The sequence below is a fragment of the Hylaeus volcanicus genome, chromosome 7 (genome assembly GCF_026283585.1).
Source record: "Hylaeus volcanicus isolate JK05 chromosome 7, UHH_iyHylVolc1.0_haploid, whole genome shotgun sequence".
Lineage (NCBI taxonomy): Eukaryota > Metazoa > Arthropoda > Insecta > Hymenoptera > Colletidae > Hylaeus > Hylaeus volcanicus.
Genome location: NC_071982.1, coordinates 5,531,818 through 5,552,030, shown reverse-complemented (window position 1 = coordinate 5,552,030; position 20,213 = coordinate 5,531,818). Strand labels below are relative to the sequence as shown.

Here is a 20,213-nt window from a genome sequence, read left to right as displayed (position 1 = left end):
CACTTCCAAGCCTGATAGTTCTAGTTCTTTCCGCCGAAAGCGCTGCAGTCTTATTCGATTCTGAGTCAATAATATTTGTTACGTCGGTAAGTACATTAAGGACTCTTAGATACTTCTAGGGAGTATATTAACTCAAGCAACTGGGTTGGACCTATCCAAATATGAATTCAACTATTCCACCTTTAAAAATCTCATGAAGTTTCATGGTTCGCAAAGTGTTTCGTCTGAACAAGGACAAGGAACGAGTAACTAGCGCTAAACGAAGCACGTAATGTCTCGGTAATGCCTGCGCAGCGACGTGAAATCAGGCTGGTAAGACTGGTACACTCGGTACGTTAATTACTAATGAAACTTCAAAGTAAGGGCATAGCGCATTAAAGAGCTAAAATAAGAACAACACGGATAAAAAACAGTATGGCCGTTTATTGATTACGAGGAGCACTAAAAAACACGTTAACCTAATAAACCAATTCTCTAATGATTCCGCCTTTCCGCATCAAGAACACAATAAACAAAATCGTTGTAAAGGTTCAATGGAAAAAAATATTACGAAATTCACGTTCTCTCACGAGGACACCTAAGAGCTCTATAGATTCAGCCATTGTTTACCTGTGACACTAATTCATTCGGAAGTATATCGATCGTCAAAAAATAATATCAAAATTGATACGATGAGGGGTTAAAAGGAATATTGTCGTTACATGTGTATAAAGTGATGCATCATCGATAAATAGTTACAACGATCAGCAAATAACGTTCGCTATTGTTTGTTGATTGAACAAATCCGTTTGCACAGCGTTGAGGAACATAGGAACGCTGTGTTGTCGTTGCAAGTATTGTTCCACCAACGGCACAAGCGTCGCGGAAAAGGCGGTTTCCAAAAGATCCACGCCATCCTCTCCGATGTGGAAGAACAAGAAGTCCTCCGATGACTCCGCGTACTGGCTATACAATTTGTATCGGCCCTCTTTGGTTCTGTCGACTCTCCAGCCAAACAACTGGTAGCAAGCTTGGCGATACTCCTGCGACGACGCTTTAAACGCCTCCTTCAAACGGGCGATCTTGATCTCGTGCGTCTGTTTAAGTTCCGCTATTTCTAAACGTCGAGAAAAATGTCCCATCACTCGATTACTAAGAAGGTGTAACTGGTATTCCTAAAAAGAAACTCGCGTTACCTTGCGTTTGAAGGACGGACGAGGTTGTGCTGGCGCCACCTTGCGCCACCTTGGCTCTTAGTTCTTCCACTTCGCGTAACAGCGCCTTATGTTTCTCTTCTGCTTGTTGCTCAGCAATAGCAGCGGGATTCATCGTGAAATGCAATACCCTCGCGTTGCAGTTGAAATCGCCTTTTAACGCTCGATGCTCTAGCTCGCCCTTCAACTGATTGATTTCCTGCCTCAATTTATTACACTCGTCCGTTTGATAGGTACCCTCGGCTGCTTGGAGATCGGATTCTAATTTGGCGACTAATTCCCTGGAATTATGGACACTCTAAGAACAGAGCATTACTTGTTCCGCGTAAGCCTTCGAATATGCAAAACGTGGAGTGGTCACTTAAAAGTAGCGCCATCTACTCAGAAAAACGGGACACTATGGATTTCAAATATGACGTTATGCTTACCGGTAGGCGTCTATAGTACGTTCCAATGCAGGAATTCTTTCGATTACCGCGTTGTTGCTGTCCACCGTTATCTCCTTCTCGTATAAGTCCAGTTGCTGCCTATAGCTGTCCCTTTCTCTCGTTACAAGCATCATTTTCTTTTGTAACCTACTCACTAGTTTGTTTAATTTCTCCTTAGAAACTGTTACATCGGTAGCCAATTTTTTTATCTCCTCGTAATTCTTTGATAAACGCTGTGATTCCCTTGTCGTGGCGTCTAATTTTGATCTGAGCTGTCCTTCTTCCGCTTTCAAGACCAATTCGGCTTGTTGCAGTCGATTTAGTTCTCGTTTCAGACCCTGTGGTCCGCCAGTGATTCCAATAGACTCGTATTCAGCTAAACGCGACGCTAGTTCTGCTTTCTTCGCCTCCAGCGTAGCGACTTGCTGTTCTACTCGCTCGGTATGCTCTAACCTGTGGGATTACGAACGTATTTTTGAAACTGATCAAAATTTGGAGCAGAGTTTGTACACAGACCTTTTCGTTACACTGGACATTTGTTCCTCTAAAAGTAATTTTCCTCGTACGGATTCCCTCAACGAGTTAATGGTCTCCTTCGCCGCGTGGAGCTCTTTCTCAAGCTCGTTTGCTCTCGCTGCTCTCGCGGTTAACATCTTCCCTTCCTCCCACAGAGCACGTTCTGATTCCAGTCGCTCAACTTTTATTTTCGTATTTTGAAGCTCTACGTTTTGCAATTCTAATTCTTGCTGCTTGGTCCGACACTCCTTCAACTTTTCTTCTAGCTGTGCTATTCGTGTCTGCGCTGCTTCGAATCTCTGGTCCGTGTACGATGTATCAGGAACTTCTTTCATCGTTGGTGGATTGTCCTCTGCGGGAGGATGGTTGATATCGCCTAACAGTTTCGAATTTTCGTTCATTAACGTCATAGTCTTCTGCTCCAAGCTTGTCTTCACCTGTAAATTATAATCCAGGCGAATGATTTATGTACAATAACGAGGTTAAAAGAAACGCTGTTAAATATGGCTCACCTGAAACAGTTCTTTTTCCGCAGCAGCTTGCGCATCGCGTGCATCCTGAATCGTTCTGCGCGCGATATCGAGTCGTACTTCCAATTGTTTGATAGTTCTCTTATCCTCCTCTGCCTGCATCTCTAAAATACCTTTCTCCTTCTCGAAAACGTCCTCTATTTCTCTGCGTATTTTGTGTAGCTTTTGTACAGCTGCCTCCTGATGAGACAGCCTTGTTCTTAATGATACAACCTAACCCAAAAAATGTGAATGATTAAGAACCAGCCAGCAAGCAAATCAATCAAACTCATTTCATAGTGAGCAATGAACGAATGAGGTGAGTATCACCTCTCCCTTTAATCTCCTCCATTCCCATGGACTACATGGAACATCAGTATCGCTTTTATTTAAAATGGAGGTGTTGGAATCATCAAGTTTTCTCTTCTTAGGTGTAACAGGTGATACATCATGATCTCCTAAAGATGGGAATGTGGTTCCTGATAATCGCAAGGAGAAGCTAGTGCTACTTTTACGGAATGCTTCAGATCCTGACCGTAGATCCTTTATCATTTTGATAACACTTGTTGGATCTTTATCATCCATCTAGAACAAAATATAAAATACATTTTAAATACAATCTGTAAATATGAAGTTTCGTACATGTATTTAAAGTAAATAACTTTTTGAATCACAACACAAAGAAACCTAACCTATACCGGTTAGCAGGGAGATCCCATACTTATATTTGAAGGTATCAAACTTACTTTGATAAATGATGCTCTACAAAAGAGCTATTAAAAAACAGTGCAAATATCAGACTAATTACTCAATTTCAGTTTAAATAAATAAACCTACATTGAAATAAGCGTTCAACGTATATACACTACAGTTTCTTGCGTATGTCCGATGCGCACTAGGTATAACCCTTTTTCTTCTCACACTTTTCATGTAATCTTTCGTTTTAAAGTTTTTAATTATCATTACTGCTAGCAACACTACTTCAAATCCATATTTTGTAACAGCATGACTTATACATTGTATAATAACGTTTGAAATTTCATAAGAAAATAGTTTGTTCTTAAAACGAACGCTTGTAACGCAAAATCACTAGGAAAACCTTTATGGGCGTGGTCAAGCAGTAATATATATACCATACATTAAACTGATTGGTTAGAACAGCATGCAGTATACATCCGTAACGAATTGTCACCAAATATTGACCAATAACAGCGCGAAATTGTAGAAAACCTAATATATTGTTATGCTCCGTAAAACTTTCACGATTAATTAGTTTTTAAATATTTTCAGAACGGGAATACGAATGATCCTCCAAATTTAACTAACTATATAAAAATATAAATAGTTACATGTTTCCTAAGCGTTAGCAGTTTGACTGTTAATGTCACTTACACTGCAGTGCGGAAACTTACGTGTTCCATCGGCATTCATTGATAAATAAATCGTAAAACACATCCACACTGTAAAATGAGATAGGTTTGATTTTATATTTTCCACGTAGAAGATAAACAATTGTAAAAATGTACTTGATATACTTCTGTATAAGTTTATTAATCAGCGTGTCGTCGATAGTTCATGGGGTTAGTACAGTTTACAAATATTTAACTCTATAAAAACGGTACTTAAATACACTGGACAGTCCTTCACCATCCTAATACATTTTCTTTCTATATTTCTGCAACATACATACTCCAAAATCTCCATCTGCGGAAGGTTCAAACGGTGCTCCATGTTTTAAGGGAACAATTTGTAAAATTTCAGAGCGAATTGGACTACGATGGATGGTTACAGTTAAGATTATGGCATGCGTTCAATGATGAGCCTGAACCAATTTATATAGAACGAGGGAATATAACAGTGTCCAGTGTACGTAGTGGTGCATTTGTTGTTGGACAAAATGGACTACTACAACCTCAAATAAATGAATTAAAGAACCTTGCCAAACAGGATGGCAAATACAGGCTTAAGGCTGTGGCAAGAACTTCTTCAGGAAATGAAATAACATTCCTGACTTCTGTACCTGTGGTAATTACACTATTACTGTTTGTAGCAATCACATTTGCGTGCTACTTATAGTCTTCCTTCTGCACAGTGTTATCTTCTTGGTTCCGATCTTGAAGATATAATAACAGTATGGCTGGACAGCGCAGCTGAACCAATAGCTGTGAGTCAAACATCTCCTGGTCCCTGCAGTCTAGAGAGTCCACTTACAAATATGTGGACCACCAATGTTATTGTTAAATACCCTGATGGTGGACCAGTTCCAGACACAGCTACATATATTCAAAAATTGGAACGAGAAAGAGAAGCAAGAGAAAGAGGAGAGGCCAAAGATAACAGACCTTATCTTTCCAGATATGTAAGCCCTCTCTTCCAAGACAAAATCTGTAATTTTTATTTTCATACACATTATGCATCACTCTACATCTCTGTTTCAGTGGATGTACATTTTCCTTGCTTTCATCTTTGTCGTCCTGTCGTCTGCGCCAAATCCAGAAGCTGGTGGAGCGGGAGGTGGTAGTGCCCAAAGACAGTAATGCAGAGAGTGCAGTGTGTCTTCGAATGTGTTCGTGCGGGAACAGTTTATTTATCAATTTTATGATGTACATTCGTAATTACAGTTGTCATGATCATAACTGTACCTTCTCCTGAATAAACTCTATGATTTAATGTAGTCTGCTTTCATTTCTTAGTTTGTAGTATAGGGTAAAGGTTAAAAGGATGAAAGGTTAGGAAAATGGACATTAATCCATCATTATGTTACATGCAGATGTACGTTTACTTTTTCTTTGTATTGAACTACAATAACTGTATAGTATTAACGTCTATAGTTCGAGACAGAAGGTAAATGGGGAAAATCAATAACTAACTACCCAATGAATAAGCCACAGAGTGTTGTCAGCTCTACACATTAGAGCATGTGTGATCTAACAAGGTGATTTTAAAATGGCAGCGTTTTCCCTGAATATTCAGAAACACGTGGAATCAGGCCTGGTCACCTGTGGCAAATTCGATGGCTCCCATGCCTGTTTAGCGGCGGCAACATTTGGCGGTAACATATTGGTGCACAGCCCTCACAGGCAACCGCAGATAAAGGGTCACGATCACGAACAGTCCGATAGAAAACTGTCCTGGAGCGGAGAACTGGCAGAACTTCAAATAGGAACAGAGGTACAATTACGTTTAGACGTGCTGTACATACGCTTAGCAAATCTAGGAGTACGTGTCAATCAATATTTGCATGTATCATTAGATTACAGCCTTGTGCACTGGTCGCCTTAACGAAGATGAAAGGGATGTCCTCCTAATTGGAACTCCAACACACGTTCTGGCTTATCACATAGAAGATAACTCTGACATTTTCTATAAAGAGGTATTCTAGTCATGCCAAAGGCAGAAGTAAACATTGTTGCATCCATTCAACAAGTGTTATTCTTCAGTAAAGCAGTATACATTTTTTTATAACAAAGTTAATCCACATTAGATGTCAGATGGTGCCAGATGCATCACTATTGGAAAATTGGGGTGGTTTCCCAACCAAGTGGCTATCGTTGGTGGCAATTGTTCAGTGACAATCTTAGACTCACAGGGCACAGAAATATTCTGGACGGTGGTGGAAGGTACCGTCAGCTCTTTAGCTGTCTTTGATTTCGATGGAGACAACGAGAACGAGGTAGATGTCTCGATATCCTCGGGGATACAATGTTTCTCGACGGTCGTTTAAATTTCCAGCTGGTCACTGGTACGGACGATTCAGAAATAAAGGTGTACAAGGAAGACAATGTGCTCTGGGATGTCAAAGAGACAGCTCCAGTGACTACCTTGACGGGACTCCCTGACAGGAGGTTCGTTTACTCGGTTGGGAACGGGACTCTAGGTGTTTACGAAATGGCGCAGAGACTTTGGCGCGTTAAAGTGGGTAGTAAGCTTAAATGTATCCGGAATTGCGTTGAAATTTGGCAATTTTCTAGTCGAAGCACAGAGTGGTAGTCACGCGGTGTTTCGACGTGAATGGAGACGGTACTCTGGAGGTTATAACTGGCTGGAATAATGGAAAGGTGGATGCAAGGTCGCCCAATAACGGAGAAGTAATCTTTAAGATTCAATTATCCTCTGGAGTGGCAGGGATCGTTGAAGCAGATTACAGGAGGATCGGCAAACCTGACTTGGTCGTGGTGTCTACCAGTGGCGAAGGTAGCGTTGAGCTAGCGTTGTTTGCTACTCGATTACTCACCGAAGTATAATTGATTATAGTGCGTGGCTATGGTGCTGGTTCCACGATGGATACCCCAGAACCAGGCGAGGCTATGCGTGACTTGCTAGCCAAGAAACAGGCATTGCAGATGGAGCTGAGGCAAAGGGCTGCGTCCGTTCCTAACATGTACCATCGAATGAAATTAGCAGTCAGTTTAATGACAGCTAACGGTGCTGCGCGGGTAGCCCTAGCATCGGGACCAGGACTTCTGGTTAGCTACAGCTTACTCATCTTCTCCGATAGACCCTGAGAATAATCTACCTGACGTTACAATTGACCTTTAGATTCACTGCGCCATAGTCTTCACCGAAGGTGTGTTCGAAGGCGAAACCCTGGTCATTCATCCCGCCAAACCGAAAGGAGAGCTGGAGATAGAGCTCCGCCCTGCGAAGAACGCTCCCGTGGACATGCACGTGAAAGTGTCCGTTGGTCCAGCTGGTGCAGACTTGATGCAGGTAGGGGACAAAGTAACATAGACGAGAATGGATGTACTCTTATTGTCTACTGGAATCCACAGGTGTTCGAGATGACACGCCAGTTGCCTAGGTTTTGCATGTACGAGGTCATCGAACGGCCAGGGCACATTGCTGATGACCTTCCTAAGAATGGGGTTAAAGCTGAGGTATTAGCTTGATAGTCACAGTTGTAAGGACTCTCAGGGACATTTCGACTATAGCAGCATCCCAATACTAAGGGAAGTATTCAGCATAGTTTATTCAGTTTGCAGAGAGACCTCAAAGGATCGCCCTCTGGCTGAACCAGAGTCTCATACTCCCTGAGGAGTTCGAAGTCAAGGAGGACGGCACCTACAATGGAGGCATCGAACTCTGGCTTCGTGGGATGAGGGACGATAAAATTCACTGCTTCGCAGCAAACGCGGCTGGGAAAGTGATCGTTCAAACTGAGGATTCCACGTTCGCAGGCGACGTTATCCAATCGTTGTCCATGTATTTAGGCATCAGAGAACTGTCCTCTGAGGTCACGTTTCCGGAGGAAGAGAAGAAGATGCTGGATGCCCTGGAACGCGTGAAAGGTACCCTATCCCGTTCAGAATGCTACATATTTTTTAGCAGATGTTGCTAAATAATGGTTGGCTGATTTATCGCAGACCTGAAGGAAATCGATATAAGACTGCAGGCAGAAGCAGCTAGTGAAACCACTCTGTTGAAGAGCATCATAATTCGTTTGGAGGATGCCAGGATTCTTGAGAATGTAGATGAAATGAGGAAGAGGTTGGTGCAACTAAAAAACGTCAACGTTGACTTGATAAAGGAACATGAGATCAAGATGAAAAGTTATAGGGACCTCACTGCAAATCTCAAGGAATTGAATCTTGGAGTGCAGAGGGCAGCTAGATTAAGGGGTAAGCTTTCCTTTATCTTGTTTAATAAAATGATACATTGATTGCATTCTTTTTTCAGTCGGCAACAGTGCATCGAACACGGTGGCCCACTGCAGAGCTGCGATCCAGGACCAAAATCCAAAAGCGCTTATTCTTGCAATAAGACACGGATGACTTTTTTATTGTTACACATGTTACATAAAATAAGCGTTGCTAATACACTTTGATAAAAATTTCGTTTTAATAAATACTTTGTACTGCCTCAATCAGCCAGATTGCACATTAACTACAAGACACGAAGGATTAATAAATATTAAACAAAAAAGGATCACTAACGATGCTCTGAACTTACCATCTGAAGGATCAAATGTGTTTTTTTTTGTATACAACGTCTGGTAAAAAGTATTCGGTCTCAAATAGCTATCTTGTGGCGCCATCTACAAACTCGCTCCAATAGCTGATATTAAAAATATAAAAATTTGGCAACTAGGATGAATATTAAAAAACTTCAAACAGTACTTTGCAACTAAAGGCATTTATTTTCGTATTTTTTCAACTTAATCAAAATTGCCTGAAGTTCAAAAACAATTGAAAATTCAGAGGTTTTTAAAAGTAAGTATTAACGAGGAGAGGCCCAAAGCTAAAACCACAATTTTTCAACGAGTCAAACAGAGTCTATAGACTCAAGAAAGTTTTCAATCGACCATGCGTTATCCTTATCTATGATGATCGACGCCTGAAACAGGCAACCGTTCCAGCGTCCGTTACCAGCCTCAGCTGTTCAGCTATAAATATTCCCAACAGGAAAACATTGTATAACACTGTTTTGTTCCTTCAAGAATTACCATTCCGTACGGTTTAGTAATCTAACCTCGACATTTTGATATCTGAACTTCAACTATCAATTTTTAATAATTGAATCAATTATGGATCATCGTAATTAACAGACGACGTGTTCGAAAAATCATGTTTTCGTCTTCCTGCGCTGTTCTCGAAACGGAAGGCCGTTCCGTTCATCAGTGCATCGTTCCCCGCACGGATATACTGAATCGTCTCTTCAAGGGCACAGGCGAGGGGCGACGAAGAGCGTTGAGCGTGCTGTCCGTGGATGCTCTCACCCTGAAGGAGCTCGCCTGCTGGCCAGAATTGCCGGGCAATTCCGTCAACAGTTTAAAGATGTCGGTGAAAACGGCCATGACCTGTCAATTAAAAATAATCGGGTATATCTGCTATCGTTATATAACCTCGCCGTATTATCTATCCAGCCACTATGATCAAAGTATTTTTCTCACAGACCACGTTAAAAACCGCACGGGCATTATCGCTCGTGCCGTTTTTTCGTCCGTACCCCTGACGAGTATTCGCGTTACGTGGAGGACCGTCACGCGCAGGCTATTCCCGTAGGTACCTTCCATCCTCCGTGGTCTCTCCCTTCGTAACCGTCTCCCCAACGATCGGTATCGGTCGCGCAAGTTCGTTAACGCGATGCAACGCCTGCAGACGCGTCATCGACGGCAAATCTTCTCTCGAGCACTATTCACGGAGGCTCGAATCGCGAGGATCGCGAAGGGATTGGACGACGTTGGCGGATAGAAAACGACGAGGCGAAGGGGGGTGTGTGCGCTCGGCTGCAGAAGGCCGCTGATAAGGGCGGCCGACGGCGAAGTTCGTCCACCGGACGACGGTTAATTAATTGTGAAACAAATTTTTAATTACGGACACATTACGATACCGATAACGTCGGAGACACCGATGCTGGTATATCGCGCGTTCCCTCGTCGCGATACAGATTTTGTTTACGACTTCGCGATCACGCGTAAACGCCATGACTGTCGTACCCGGTGGAGTAAACACTCGTTTAGAAAAATAACGACGATTAAAGGCGGATGGTCCCGAACGATTCGCGAAACCGATTCGTCCGCTTCCGCGGTCCGGTGGGAAAACAGGCTTGGGACTTCTCGATTGAAGTTTTATGGGAATCCCAACGCGCCACGGATCTTGCATACTACCAGCGGTGGAGATGTTGGCTCGAGTTTCGTGGACGTTCAGGACTGATGACGTGGCGCTACGTTATCTGCCAGTGCTTGAGGTCGATGACGTAGCACTACGTCATCCTTCGACATTTGGGTTAACACAAGTTCCGAGGCTAAGTATGACCCTCAGGGGCTGTAGCATGCGAATATGCAGCTACGGTACGGGTTTAGCGATCCCGAGGTACCCGAGCTATAGAGGGAGCCAGCGGGCCCCAAACGGATGCGTACCAAAGACAAGACTTTGCGTCGGCATATAAGCCTAAAATTCAGGAGTTATGCAAGGCAAAGTAATTTTGAGAAGAATGGGAACAATTGCATTCAGTGCGATAACAGAATTGACAGTTACGCACGTACCAAACTCAACGGCTGAGCCAAGTCGTGTAGAGTTGAATGGAAAGCTGAAACAGTTACCTGTTCCACGGATTCCCTGACGGAGATTTCGTGGAACGCGTGGGCCTCGATCTCCTCTGCCCTTTGACGCCCTTCGGAGGGGGACACCACCCTCTCACCCGGGGTGTACGACAGGTCCGACTTGTTGGCTATTAGCATCACCACCGGTGGCACTTTCCTGGTGTTCTTCGCGCGGGACACTAGAAACCTACATCAGATACCAACAGACACGATTAGATCCTTTCATTATCACCACCATAAGAGCAAACTCGACTTGTCGATTCATGAAAAATCTTATAGGGGACCTAACTAAGACTCCTCAACTATCTTGCCTGCATGACTGCAGATGATCTGCATCAGAGAGTGAAATTGACACAGTGGGAGCAGTGATTGCAGGTATCGGGGCATTGACCTTGAGCGGTCACCCGATTGCGTCCCGACTACAGTCAAAACACAGAAGTATACTAAGCACCGTAGATAGTCTCTGTCTTTATCAACAAGTAGTCCGTACCGTCACACTTGACATCCACCGGCTCGAGATACTAAATAAGACTTATCTCGATAATGAATGGACATAAGCTCATAGGGTGTATGACCTTTTTGGTACCGAATCACTTGCCAAGCTGGAAATTTCACAATCACCTCGTTACCCCGCAACGCTTCAACACCCCGCCCCCTGCCCCTAATTCGAGGATGTCCTTTCGCGAACAGGCGACTTAAGTAAAGAATGACTGAAGCGTTGCTCAGATTTGTTAATTCGTTGTCTCACCGGAGGCGAGACGTTTCGTCGAAGCTGACCCGATCCGACACGGAGTAGACGAGGATTATGGCGTCCGCCCAGCGTAATTTGAATTCCGTTGGCGGTGGCAGGAACCCCGGCGGATCGGTTAGCTCCCACGTGGCGTCCAGGAAGCTGTCCACCTTGTAAATTCTCTCCGTGGAGCCGTCGTACTCCCCGATGAATCGCTTCGTCGCGAATCGTACGGCCAGGGCTGGGAATTATTTATAACTATATAATATTTATTACTATCATTAATCGATGATTTAAATATTTGATGGACGCATGCGAATGTAAAGGGTGTATAAAGGTTTCCTTTAAAATGGCAGCGATGAACATTTTTACGAAGCTACATGGAAATCTCTCCAGGGGCAACTCGAGGGGTCATCTGCCCGTGTACACAGAGTGTCGACGAAAACGTGGCACTCTTATTCAGGTTCGAATGTCCGCGCGAGGATGAATAAAAGTGTCCTTTACCGTTTCGCAATACGAAGCTTCGTTATCGAGATATAAGCAGTTAAAGTTTACTGACGTGACTCTCGATGCGAGCTAATTATATCCCAGTCAGCTGATTGCGTGGCGCATATGCACGCGCTCGCACACGCGAAGCACGTGACCATGGCTTCCACGCGTGTACAAACTTCACCTGCCCGTATCTCGGTAACCAGGCCTCCGATTCCGAAACGGAAAAGGACGTTTCGGTTCATATTTACGCGGGGAATTCATTCTGGAAAAAGACCCTAAAACAAACTTTAAAAAAAAAAAAAGAACACTTACCCTTTTCTATACTGATAGTTCGAAGAATGGGGTTTTTAACGCATGGAGGAGCTTTATCGAGTACTGTGGTCCAAGCGCTATTGATACTATTGATTAAAAACACGGCGTCACCTTTTTAGCCCGTGTAATAGACAGCGCAGCATCAGACATAAAACGTACCATCCTTGACTATATTTAGACCAGTTCCCGCGTCACTGTTCTCTTTCGCCACCCTTGTGTCTCACCCTCGCCTTCTCTGATCACTATTCCGCCCACACCGAGCCACGACATTTCGAGGTAAGTTAGAGGTAAGTTAATTACCTTTAGGAAGGTAAATCACGTGGGATAAAAACTGAGTATTAACTTACTTTATTTTAGAAAGGTTAAAGGTATCGTGAATCATCTATCTAATAGGTTATTTTGCTAGAACACCTCTCGACCACCTGGCTGACTATCCCTCCTCATAAGAATTCCAACCTGTACCTAACCCTGACCCTTCATGAGAATTCTTTTCTCACCTGTCCTACACCTGACTTACACCTACCCACGTGCAATCAACGTAAAGAAGAGGTGAAGGAATACACTCGAGTCCAAGTACGCACTGGTGGTATCTCGGTTCTCACATTAATCGATGGGACGTTAACACCTTTTTTCTGTCCGCTCTTATCTCAAGGGTATCATAGACCCTTAATTCGTGCGCTCGTATTTCAAACACTTCTGGTACAAATACGTTTTATCTCACCAGTTTTTCCGACGCCCTGGTGGCCTAACAGAATCACCCTGATGATCCTTGGCTCCTTGCTGGTGAGACCGAGGTTCCACGCGATGGGTGGGCTGATTCTTTTCTTCAACGACGCCGCCGGCGGACTGAACCTCTCCATGACTTGGCTGCCACTGTTTTCCCTCCGGGGCGGCTCATCGATTATGAACCCTCTCTTGTGCCCGATGATATTTAATAGACGCATTATTACGCATCCTTCGAGCGTCCCCTTCACCTCCGCGACTCGTGCCCGGTAAACAAACCGATCGATGGCGTTTTGTCCTTCGCAGGGGTGATACCTCGAACGCGACACTTCCAGAGACGCACATGATTTATTACTCCGTGGTATGGGAGCCGTCATTGGATAACAGTAATATAGATCAATTCTTTCGAAGGATCTATTTTTACTTCACTCGTGTCATACTGTATGAGAATACGTATGGGGGATGTATACAGGGTGTCCTGTAACTGCTGTTATAAGCGAATAGGGGATGATTTTACTTTTAAAAATTCATATTCATTCTTATTCATACTCTTATCGTATTAATCATACTCTGCTCCGTTGTACCATTAGTTACGGGACACCCTGTGTACCCTCTTCGAAATATACTTGACAATAGAAAAATATTTGCAAAATTGGCAAGTACCTAAAATTTAATATTTAAAAATACACGAAGTTCTAAGTTTCTAGACCTCCAAATTTAAAGGGGGTCTTCGTGGACTTAATCTCTAAACCTTTCGAGCCTTGAGCCACCTTCGCATGCCACTTTTTAGGTCTGCGTTAGGTCTCTTCCGTTGTTAAGTCTGAATCTTCGAGCTCCACGGACTCGAGCTTCGACCCCGCGATGATACCTTGATCACACGACGCCCTGAACATCGCCATCCGCGCACGAGTTCCTGTTCCAGCGCTATGGGCGCCCGGAATGCGAATCGCAAAGGTCGTGACGCGTCCTAATCGTGACGGTTCGTATCAATGTCGTTAGGTCAAACTTTTAATAGCCGTTTCGCAATTTCGCGGGCCATACTCCTGGATGGAATAAAACCGGGCGTCGCGACGGCGTGCACTTAGGCCCGACGGGACTCGGCACGCGACGCACGCTTGTTATATATGAACTTTTATGTAAGAGCCGTGAGCGGTTCTTTTATCGACACGTTACGCGTCGCACTCTTAAGTGCGCCCGTTCGACAGATACTGCCCGTGTGACTCACGCTGGCGCTTGTCGATTTCCCCCCGTGGTTCGACGCACTTTCCACGGATGGAAATTCAATTGTCTACAGGGACGTTCGCGCGAGCGCAACGTCTCCCAGAGCGCGATAGCGGGCCGAGAGTGTCTACGAGGGGAAAGTTATTAGCATCGGGCGTCGATTACAATAAAGTTGCCCTGGAACGCCAGATCTATACTATATTTGATGAACACCGCAGCGTCTCGCATGATATGGAGACTTGGGGCTGCTGATTATCAATATGCGAGGCATGGATAGAGAATTTTGTATTAAGAGTTGCCTTGGAACGCTAGATCTGGATTATATGTATATGGCAAATACGGTAGCGCCCCGCACGATATAGGAGACCTGGAGCTGCTGATTATCAATATGCGAGGCATAGAGAGTGAATTTTGTATCAGAACTCGCTGATAACTCTCGCTGCAATGATTATTGCAGTGCAATGGAACGTAGAAAAGGTTCTGGTTTACGCTGGTAGCTGTCGCATCGATCCACGTGCGGCACCGCTTTGAAGTTTGGTCGGCGGGTTTTTGATTTCGGCGCTGCTAGAACCTTCAGTTGTTTGTTTCAGAGCTTCTAACAGCGCAAACAAGTAGTCACGTGATCTATATTGGACAGCACTTCCGCGGCCTTTAGTGGGTTGGTGTCTGTGTGGATTATTTTTACTTTCAATCTCATCTCTCTCTCTTATCGCGCTCCGTCCGTGACTTTCGTCCTCAAAAACAGTTGAACAAGTACACCTAGAAAATGATACGTTTTATTAGATGTCAGAATTTCTGGGCCTTGTATTACGGTCCTGATCTACCTAAGTATAGTTCAATCAAGTATCCGTCCAGTTAGTTTACCTTTCGGCCAGGTGGAGAATACCCTCACGTAACTAATCATTCTACTAATTAAATATGATGTAGATCCTCCATCACTTAGCTGGCCAGCTACCTTATCAGACGTGGACTTTAACGTCTACCTAGCTGGGTCGGTTATTTTCCAATCAACCACAGATACAGGATTCCTCCGTTTATCAGATCGAGTATTTTTCCAATGAAACACTGATACGCAGCATCCTCATCTAACTGGTCCGTTACTCTGCCAATCAAGTACTGATGCAGAACGTCTACCAACCACCTGACTAGCTACTAACACGTGATCCCGACTGTCGATGTGTGATCATGTGGCCCGCATTAGACTCCAACTTCCGCGGCCTCTCGCGGACTAGCCTCCGCGTGGAGTATTTTTATTTTAAGTCACTCTTATCTCCATCGTATCGCATGTCGTAGTATTTATCCTCAAAAACATTCCGAAAGATGCACTCGGAAGGTCTTCGTCCGAGTAATTACATAGTTCGTTACTGTTATGAAGGACCGAAGCTCAGGGATCACCATGAATCTAGGATTCTAGGATTTTACAATATTTCACATACTAATATATAGATATAGGACATGTTATCTAGTTGTTCCTAGGTTCTACATGTCCCAAGCAACGTGCCAGAGTCTCCTACACCTACAACCCTCATCCTTCTAGCGACCTCCAGCTCTGTCCCTCCATGTCTTTATCTCATCAACTGGACCATCGTTGAACATATACTTTCACGAGTCCCTGGGATCAGCTACTCAACCTCGTCAAACGTGTACCTAGAATTTCTACACAGAACTAACCACCCTGGCTGATCGACTATCTGTCCTCACTAGGTCCCAACTTACCAGCGTCTCCACGCTCTATAATTCCCATCCTCCATGCGATCTTCAGCGTCACCTCCTCACCTTTCCCCCCTACCTCATCCTTTACCGAACCGACGGCCATCAAGGTCCGCGAGCGGTCACCGAGAAAGATAACACCGAGAGCTCCGTTTTTCGGGTGTCTCGGCCGCTACTCGGGACTCGTCACCCAAAGGCCCGGTTTCCAGGAATCCCTGCGCGGTTTCGCCTAAGCGCGCCCGTGTTTCCTGGTATATCCAGCTGGCCATTGATAATCTAAATATAGACGCCACGAAGTCGGCCGTGTAGGAGGAAAGCGTGCCGCTCCCCGTTGACCTCATGCGAGTTCCACGAGGTTATCGTCGTGTAACACGCGGCCCTTATCGGTTATCGTTGCCCCCGCCAAGCCCGCGACAGCCGAAAAAAATGTGTCCGCCAGTTTCGCCGGCCGATTAATGGATAAATCGATGATCACCCCTCCGCGAGGTGCTCCTTCCCCGCCGGGGATAAGATAACCAGGAATTCTCTAATAGATACATCGGAGGAGCAACAAGAAAGTGGAATAAAAAGATGATACCGTCGCGAGATCGTAAACAGAAGAGTAACACGGGTGGAAAGGGTTGACGAAGATTTGTTTTCGATGGGAGTCTGTGCACGAGGCTGGCTGCTGATAGCGGCCACGGAACCATGAATCCGTCTCTACGCGTGGCCAAGGGGTACACCGAGGAAAGGATTCACGAGATAATTGGGCGCCATCCGACGATTCTCTCCGCGATACCGAGGATTTGATACGGCGCTGGCTCGATTGTATAATTGCGGTGGATCGATAAGTTAGCTGTGTCGGTTTTGAAATGTTGTCGTCGGTATGGATCAGAATTATGACCTGGCCGATTTTAGGGGCCCGGAAGGTTCTTGAAGGTTCACTGACTTTACATTTCATTCCATGACACGTGGTATACTGATTTCCACGAAGTATCGATGGCATTTCATTTTCTCGTTTCTTGTTTCGTTATTATAACCTTAAAAATATGAAGATGGCCCTGCTTTGTACCAACAGAACGCTAGTACCGAAATAATCTGGAAAAATATTTTAATCGGATACAGTGATTCGCCATCGAGATGAAAACGGCTCTACCTCAGATATTTACGATGGATTACATAAACGACATAACGGGAGTTCCTCGGGACGAGTCTCCAGTGGGGGAAGACGAAAACAGTAATTGAGCTAAGATAAAACGTTATCTTAACGTTCAACAATGTTTTCACAATACTACACGATTTAACTATCCCTTCGTTTATCGCCAGTAAATAAAATTCAATCGATTCGGTGTTCCGCAACCGTGCAACGACCGTGACGGTTTTCGTGGCCCGTAGAGGTTAGATCTGCCGCGCACGCGGAGAAGATTCCCGCCAATTCTGCTCAACAATGTGTTTACAATCTCCTAGAATTTTTTCGTCCCCTTTCTTTATCGTTCCCACATGAAATCGAACTTCTTCGTATCAATTGCAATTGTTTAGAAACAGCTCTCGCGTATATGTGGGTGGTGGTCGATCGGAGCGCATGCGCAGATCGGGATCCAAGTACTATTTCATCCAGGGGTAGTCAACAAGATTCTATTATGGCTAGTGATACGTTCGCGTGACTCATCGGGGTGTCGATAATCCGCGATCGAAATTAGTAAACAACTAATCGTTTGTTTCGACGAGACTTTTCCGGAAAAAAGCCGATTGTGCGCGGCACACAAGGCTAAATAATTACTCGCTCGATCGCTCCTTATCTGTAACGCTACTCACTTGCTGAATTCATCTTGCAACAATCGAGAACAATACCCTGATACTCGACAAACGTGGACTGTTGCTTTGAAAAAAATAATTTATTACTATCTGGTGACCCCCTCCCCCTTCCTGTCCTGATAACATTTTTCGACTATGTAATGGTATCCTAGAAAGGCAAATCAGGCAAACCAGTGCACTAAGCCCTGGGTCGGCTCCCCAAACGCGTAGTGTCCAACATTGCACAAATTAGCATGAGGCTCCCACACGAGTGCCCAATACGTCTCTACGTTAAGACAGCCCTGTCCCGCGAGCTCGGTCCAACCCGATGCAAACTTCAACCTTATTCGTTCCTTAGCGAGCATCATCTCCACTCGTCAACGCCACGCAACGAAGGAGGCCCTCGCGCAACAATCGAGATCTGCCCTCGAGCGCTCTATCAACTTAGGACGACCAGAGCGCACGTCAGACTAGAAACGACCAATGCTGTTCGCGGAAACCGCCGGCCATGTTCCATAGTCGCCTATATACTGCATACGCCGGAATATTCTCCGTGACCTGACACGATTCGACACGATAGCAAAGGATTGTTGACCAGGCTGGTGCAATCCGCGAGACGCGAAGGAAACCGGTCGGGTGTCTATTAATAAACGTTCACCTCGTAAAAAATCTATTACCCGGCCGGGAATAATTGCCATAATAAAGATTGTCGTTTCAATTATAACGCGGGACCATTAGGGCGCCGTTGAAACTGTCCTTTTTTCCTCTCTTTTCAATTGACTGACCTCTGAACCGATGTGAACGTCCAAGATAGCGCGGCCGGTTCACTCTCTCTCTCTAACCCCTGGGCAACTCGCCGCGATGTGTCATGCACCTTACTGAATATCTCTCGTGTTTGTCCGAGACGGCCACGGTATATATAATAATATTGTACAGGGTACGGGGTAAAGTTTCAGTTAAATATAGAACAATAACAATGAGCGAGCGACCGACAGCCGTAATATTCCGAATATTTAGTCGCCAGCGGCGGAAAAAGCATCGCGAGCGCGATAACGTGGGACGCGGCGAGATGGAATCGCAGCCAATGCAACATGCAGAGTCCTGCGATCCTCCGTTAAGGGTACACACCCTGAAATTGTTAAGTAAACGTTCGGACAACTCTAGAGTCAGGGGAACTACACCGCGATCCTCCATTTTAAACCTCTCCTTTCCTTAGTTTCGCCCGAAGTCCCGTTTCCCGAAGCGTATCCATCGATTCCGTCGCGGTATGTTTGCGCTGGGAGCGTAATTGCACGCAGAACACGCATGTTCCGAGGAGCAACGTTCAGGGTGTGTTGTCCACGAACGGTTACAGCGGTTGTGTAACCGTTGTTTGTCAGCCGAAGCGGTGTTTGGGTACCGCCGCGTCTGTTTACGGCTATGTGGCAATTCAACCGTCCTTCCTTTGACGGCATTGAACTCTGGGAAAATCGTGCGTGCGCTTGTGGCCACCTCTCTGAACCTAGCCGTCGATGCAGTCGCGGAAATAAGGTTAGGGTCGGCTGTGAACTCCTGTGGCAGGAGGAAGAGAGATCTGACCCGTTTGTTTGCCAATAGAGACACCATGGTGTTTACAATAGCCATATCAATACCTATACCAATGGCATCTCTGGTAGTTCGCAGAGTTAGCGCTTCGAGGTATTTGTTATATCAAGTTAACGCAGTCACCGGTGAGATCTGACCTACTGTAACCTAAATCTAACCCAAGACAGGCCTGTATCGTCAGTGGAAATGCCTCGCCACCTACAGACGTAGGACAATTAAGGCTGGCAATAAGTAGATTCTGAGAAAACATCGGGAAATCATATCTACGTTGGCCTGACTTAGTTTCTCTTTGAATGCCACGTTCACCTACCAGCGTCAATGCCTGGCGAGCGTTGACAGCGGCGCAACCAAGTGCAACGTGGATGTTTTCTGACCGGTATCACGATAAGGGAGTCGTCGACACCGCCGCTCCAGTGCGTTCCATCGACTCAGCTCAGGTCGATCGTGGCGTCTGAACTTGGACCTCGCCGGCGTAAATCAGCAAAACAACCGTCTCCCCAGATTGTCAGCCATAATTGTATTTTTATACTCGGTCCGTGGCGCGCGCTCCCCTAGACAATTTGTATCTGACCCTATCGAGAAATCCCGTCGTCCGTTGGGAAGAGGAAGAGAGCGCGCGTGACGATGGGAGGCAGGTGACCAAGTATAGCAACTGTCTGACGCTGATAAGCACGGTGACGTTGACGGTTGAAAGATTGGGACTTGCCATGTCGTCTAGAACATTGAGGGAGTTGTCAGTGTGGATTTGAAGATGATGTTCCTCTACTAGAAAATGTCAACTACCTATACTGGAGGGGGCGGGGGGGGGGAAGGGTGCACTAAGCTCTCAACTACCTGTAGTAGGGGGTACTAGGCTCTCAACTATCTGGAGCTTTGGAGTTGGAAGCACAGAAATTCAAAGCTTTAGAGTTGGAAGCTTTGAAGTTGAAAGCTTTGAAGTTGAAAGCTTTGAAGTTGAAAGCTTTGAAGTTGAAAGCTTTG

General features: G+C 45.1%; 4 protein-coding genes across 5 annotated transcripts; 2 read left to right on the top strand and 2 right to left on the bottom strand.

Moving 5' to 3' along the window:
• Positions 1–403: 403 nt before the first annotated feature.
• LOC128879271 (mitotic spindle assembly checkpoint protein MAD1) lies at positions 404–3,733 on the bottom strand. 2 transcript variants are annotated; one of them, XM_054128257.1, is made up of 8 exons: positions 3,484–3,733; positions 3,393–3,419; positions 2,977–3,231; positions 2,650–2,880; positions 2,138–2,574; positions 1,622–2,074; positions 1,176–1,474; positions 404–1,096 (listed from the first exon to the last, which is right to left on the bottom strand). In XM_054128257.1, exons 1-8 carry the CDS (start codon positions 3,607–3,609, stop codon positions 744–746), a joined length of 2,181 nt encoding a protein of 726 aa, XP_053984232.1. In that variant the 5' UTR covers positions 3,610–3,733; the 3' UTR covers positions 404–743. The 2 variants fall into 2 exon arrangements, with proteins under 2 accessions (XP_053984232.1, XP_053984233.1); XM_054128258.1 differs by lacking the exon at positions 3,393–3,419.
• Positions 3,734–3,863: 130 nt separating this feature from the next.
• On the top strand, positions 3,864–5,320 carry LOC128879274 (ER membrane protein complex subunit 10). Its single transcript, XM_054128261.1, has 4 exons — positions 3,864–4,226; positions 4,408–4,671; positions 4,739–5,005; positions 5,085–5,320. Exons 1-4 carry the CDS (start codon positions 4,167–4,169, stop codon positions 5,181–5,183), a joined length of 690 nt encoding a protein of 229 aa, XP_053984236.1. The 5' UTR covers positions 3,864–4,166; the 3' UTR covers positions 5,184–5,320.
• Positions 5,321–5,451: 131 nt separating this feature from the next.
• Positions 5,452–8,571, top strand: LOC128879272 (Bardet-Biedl syndrome 2 protein homolog). The gene is made up of 11 exons (XM_054128259.1): positions 5,452–5,817; positions 5,900–6,019; positions 6,131–6,319; positions 6,379–6,561; positions 6,618–6,840; positions 6,901–7,112; positions 7,186–7,356; positions 7,419–7,523; positions 7,622–7,934; positions 8,010–8,264; positions 8,323–8,571. The coding sequence occupies exons 1-11, from the start codon at positions 5,593–5,595 to the stop codon at positions 8,415–8,417; spliced, it is 2,091 nt and encodes a 696-aa protein (XP_053984234.1). The 5' UTR covers positions 5,452–5,592; the 3' UTR covers positions 8,418–8,571.
• Positions 8,441–13,471, bottom strand: LOC128879273 (ras-related and estrogen-regulated growth inhibitor-like). Its single transcript, XM_054128260.1, has 4 exons — positions 12,943–13,471; positions 11,436–11,658; positions 10,688–10,874; positions 8,441–9,442 (listed from the first exon to the last, which is right to left on the bottom strand). The coding sequence occupies exons 1-4, from the start codon at positions 13,319–13,321 to the stop codon at positions 9,260–9,262; spliced, it is 972 nt and encodes a 323-aa protein (XP_053984235.1). The 5' UTR covers positions 13,322–13,471; the 3' UTR covers positions 8,441–9,259.
• Positions 13,472–20,213: the final 6,742 nt, after the last annotated feature.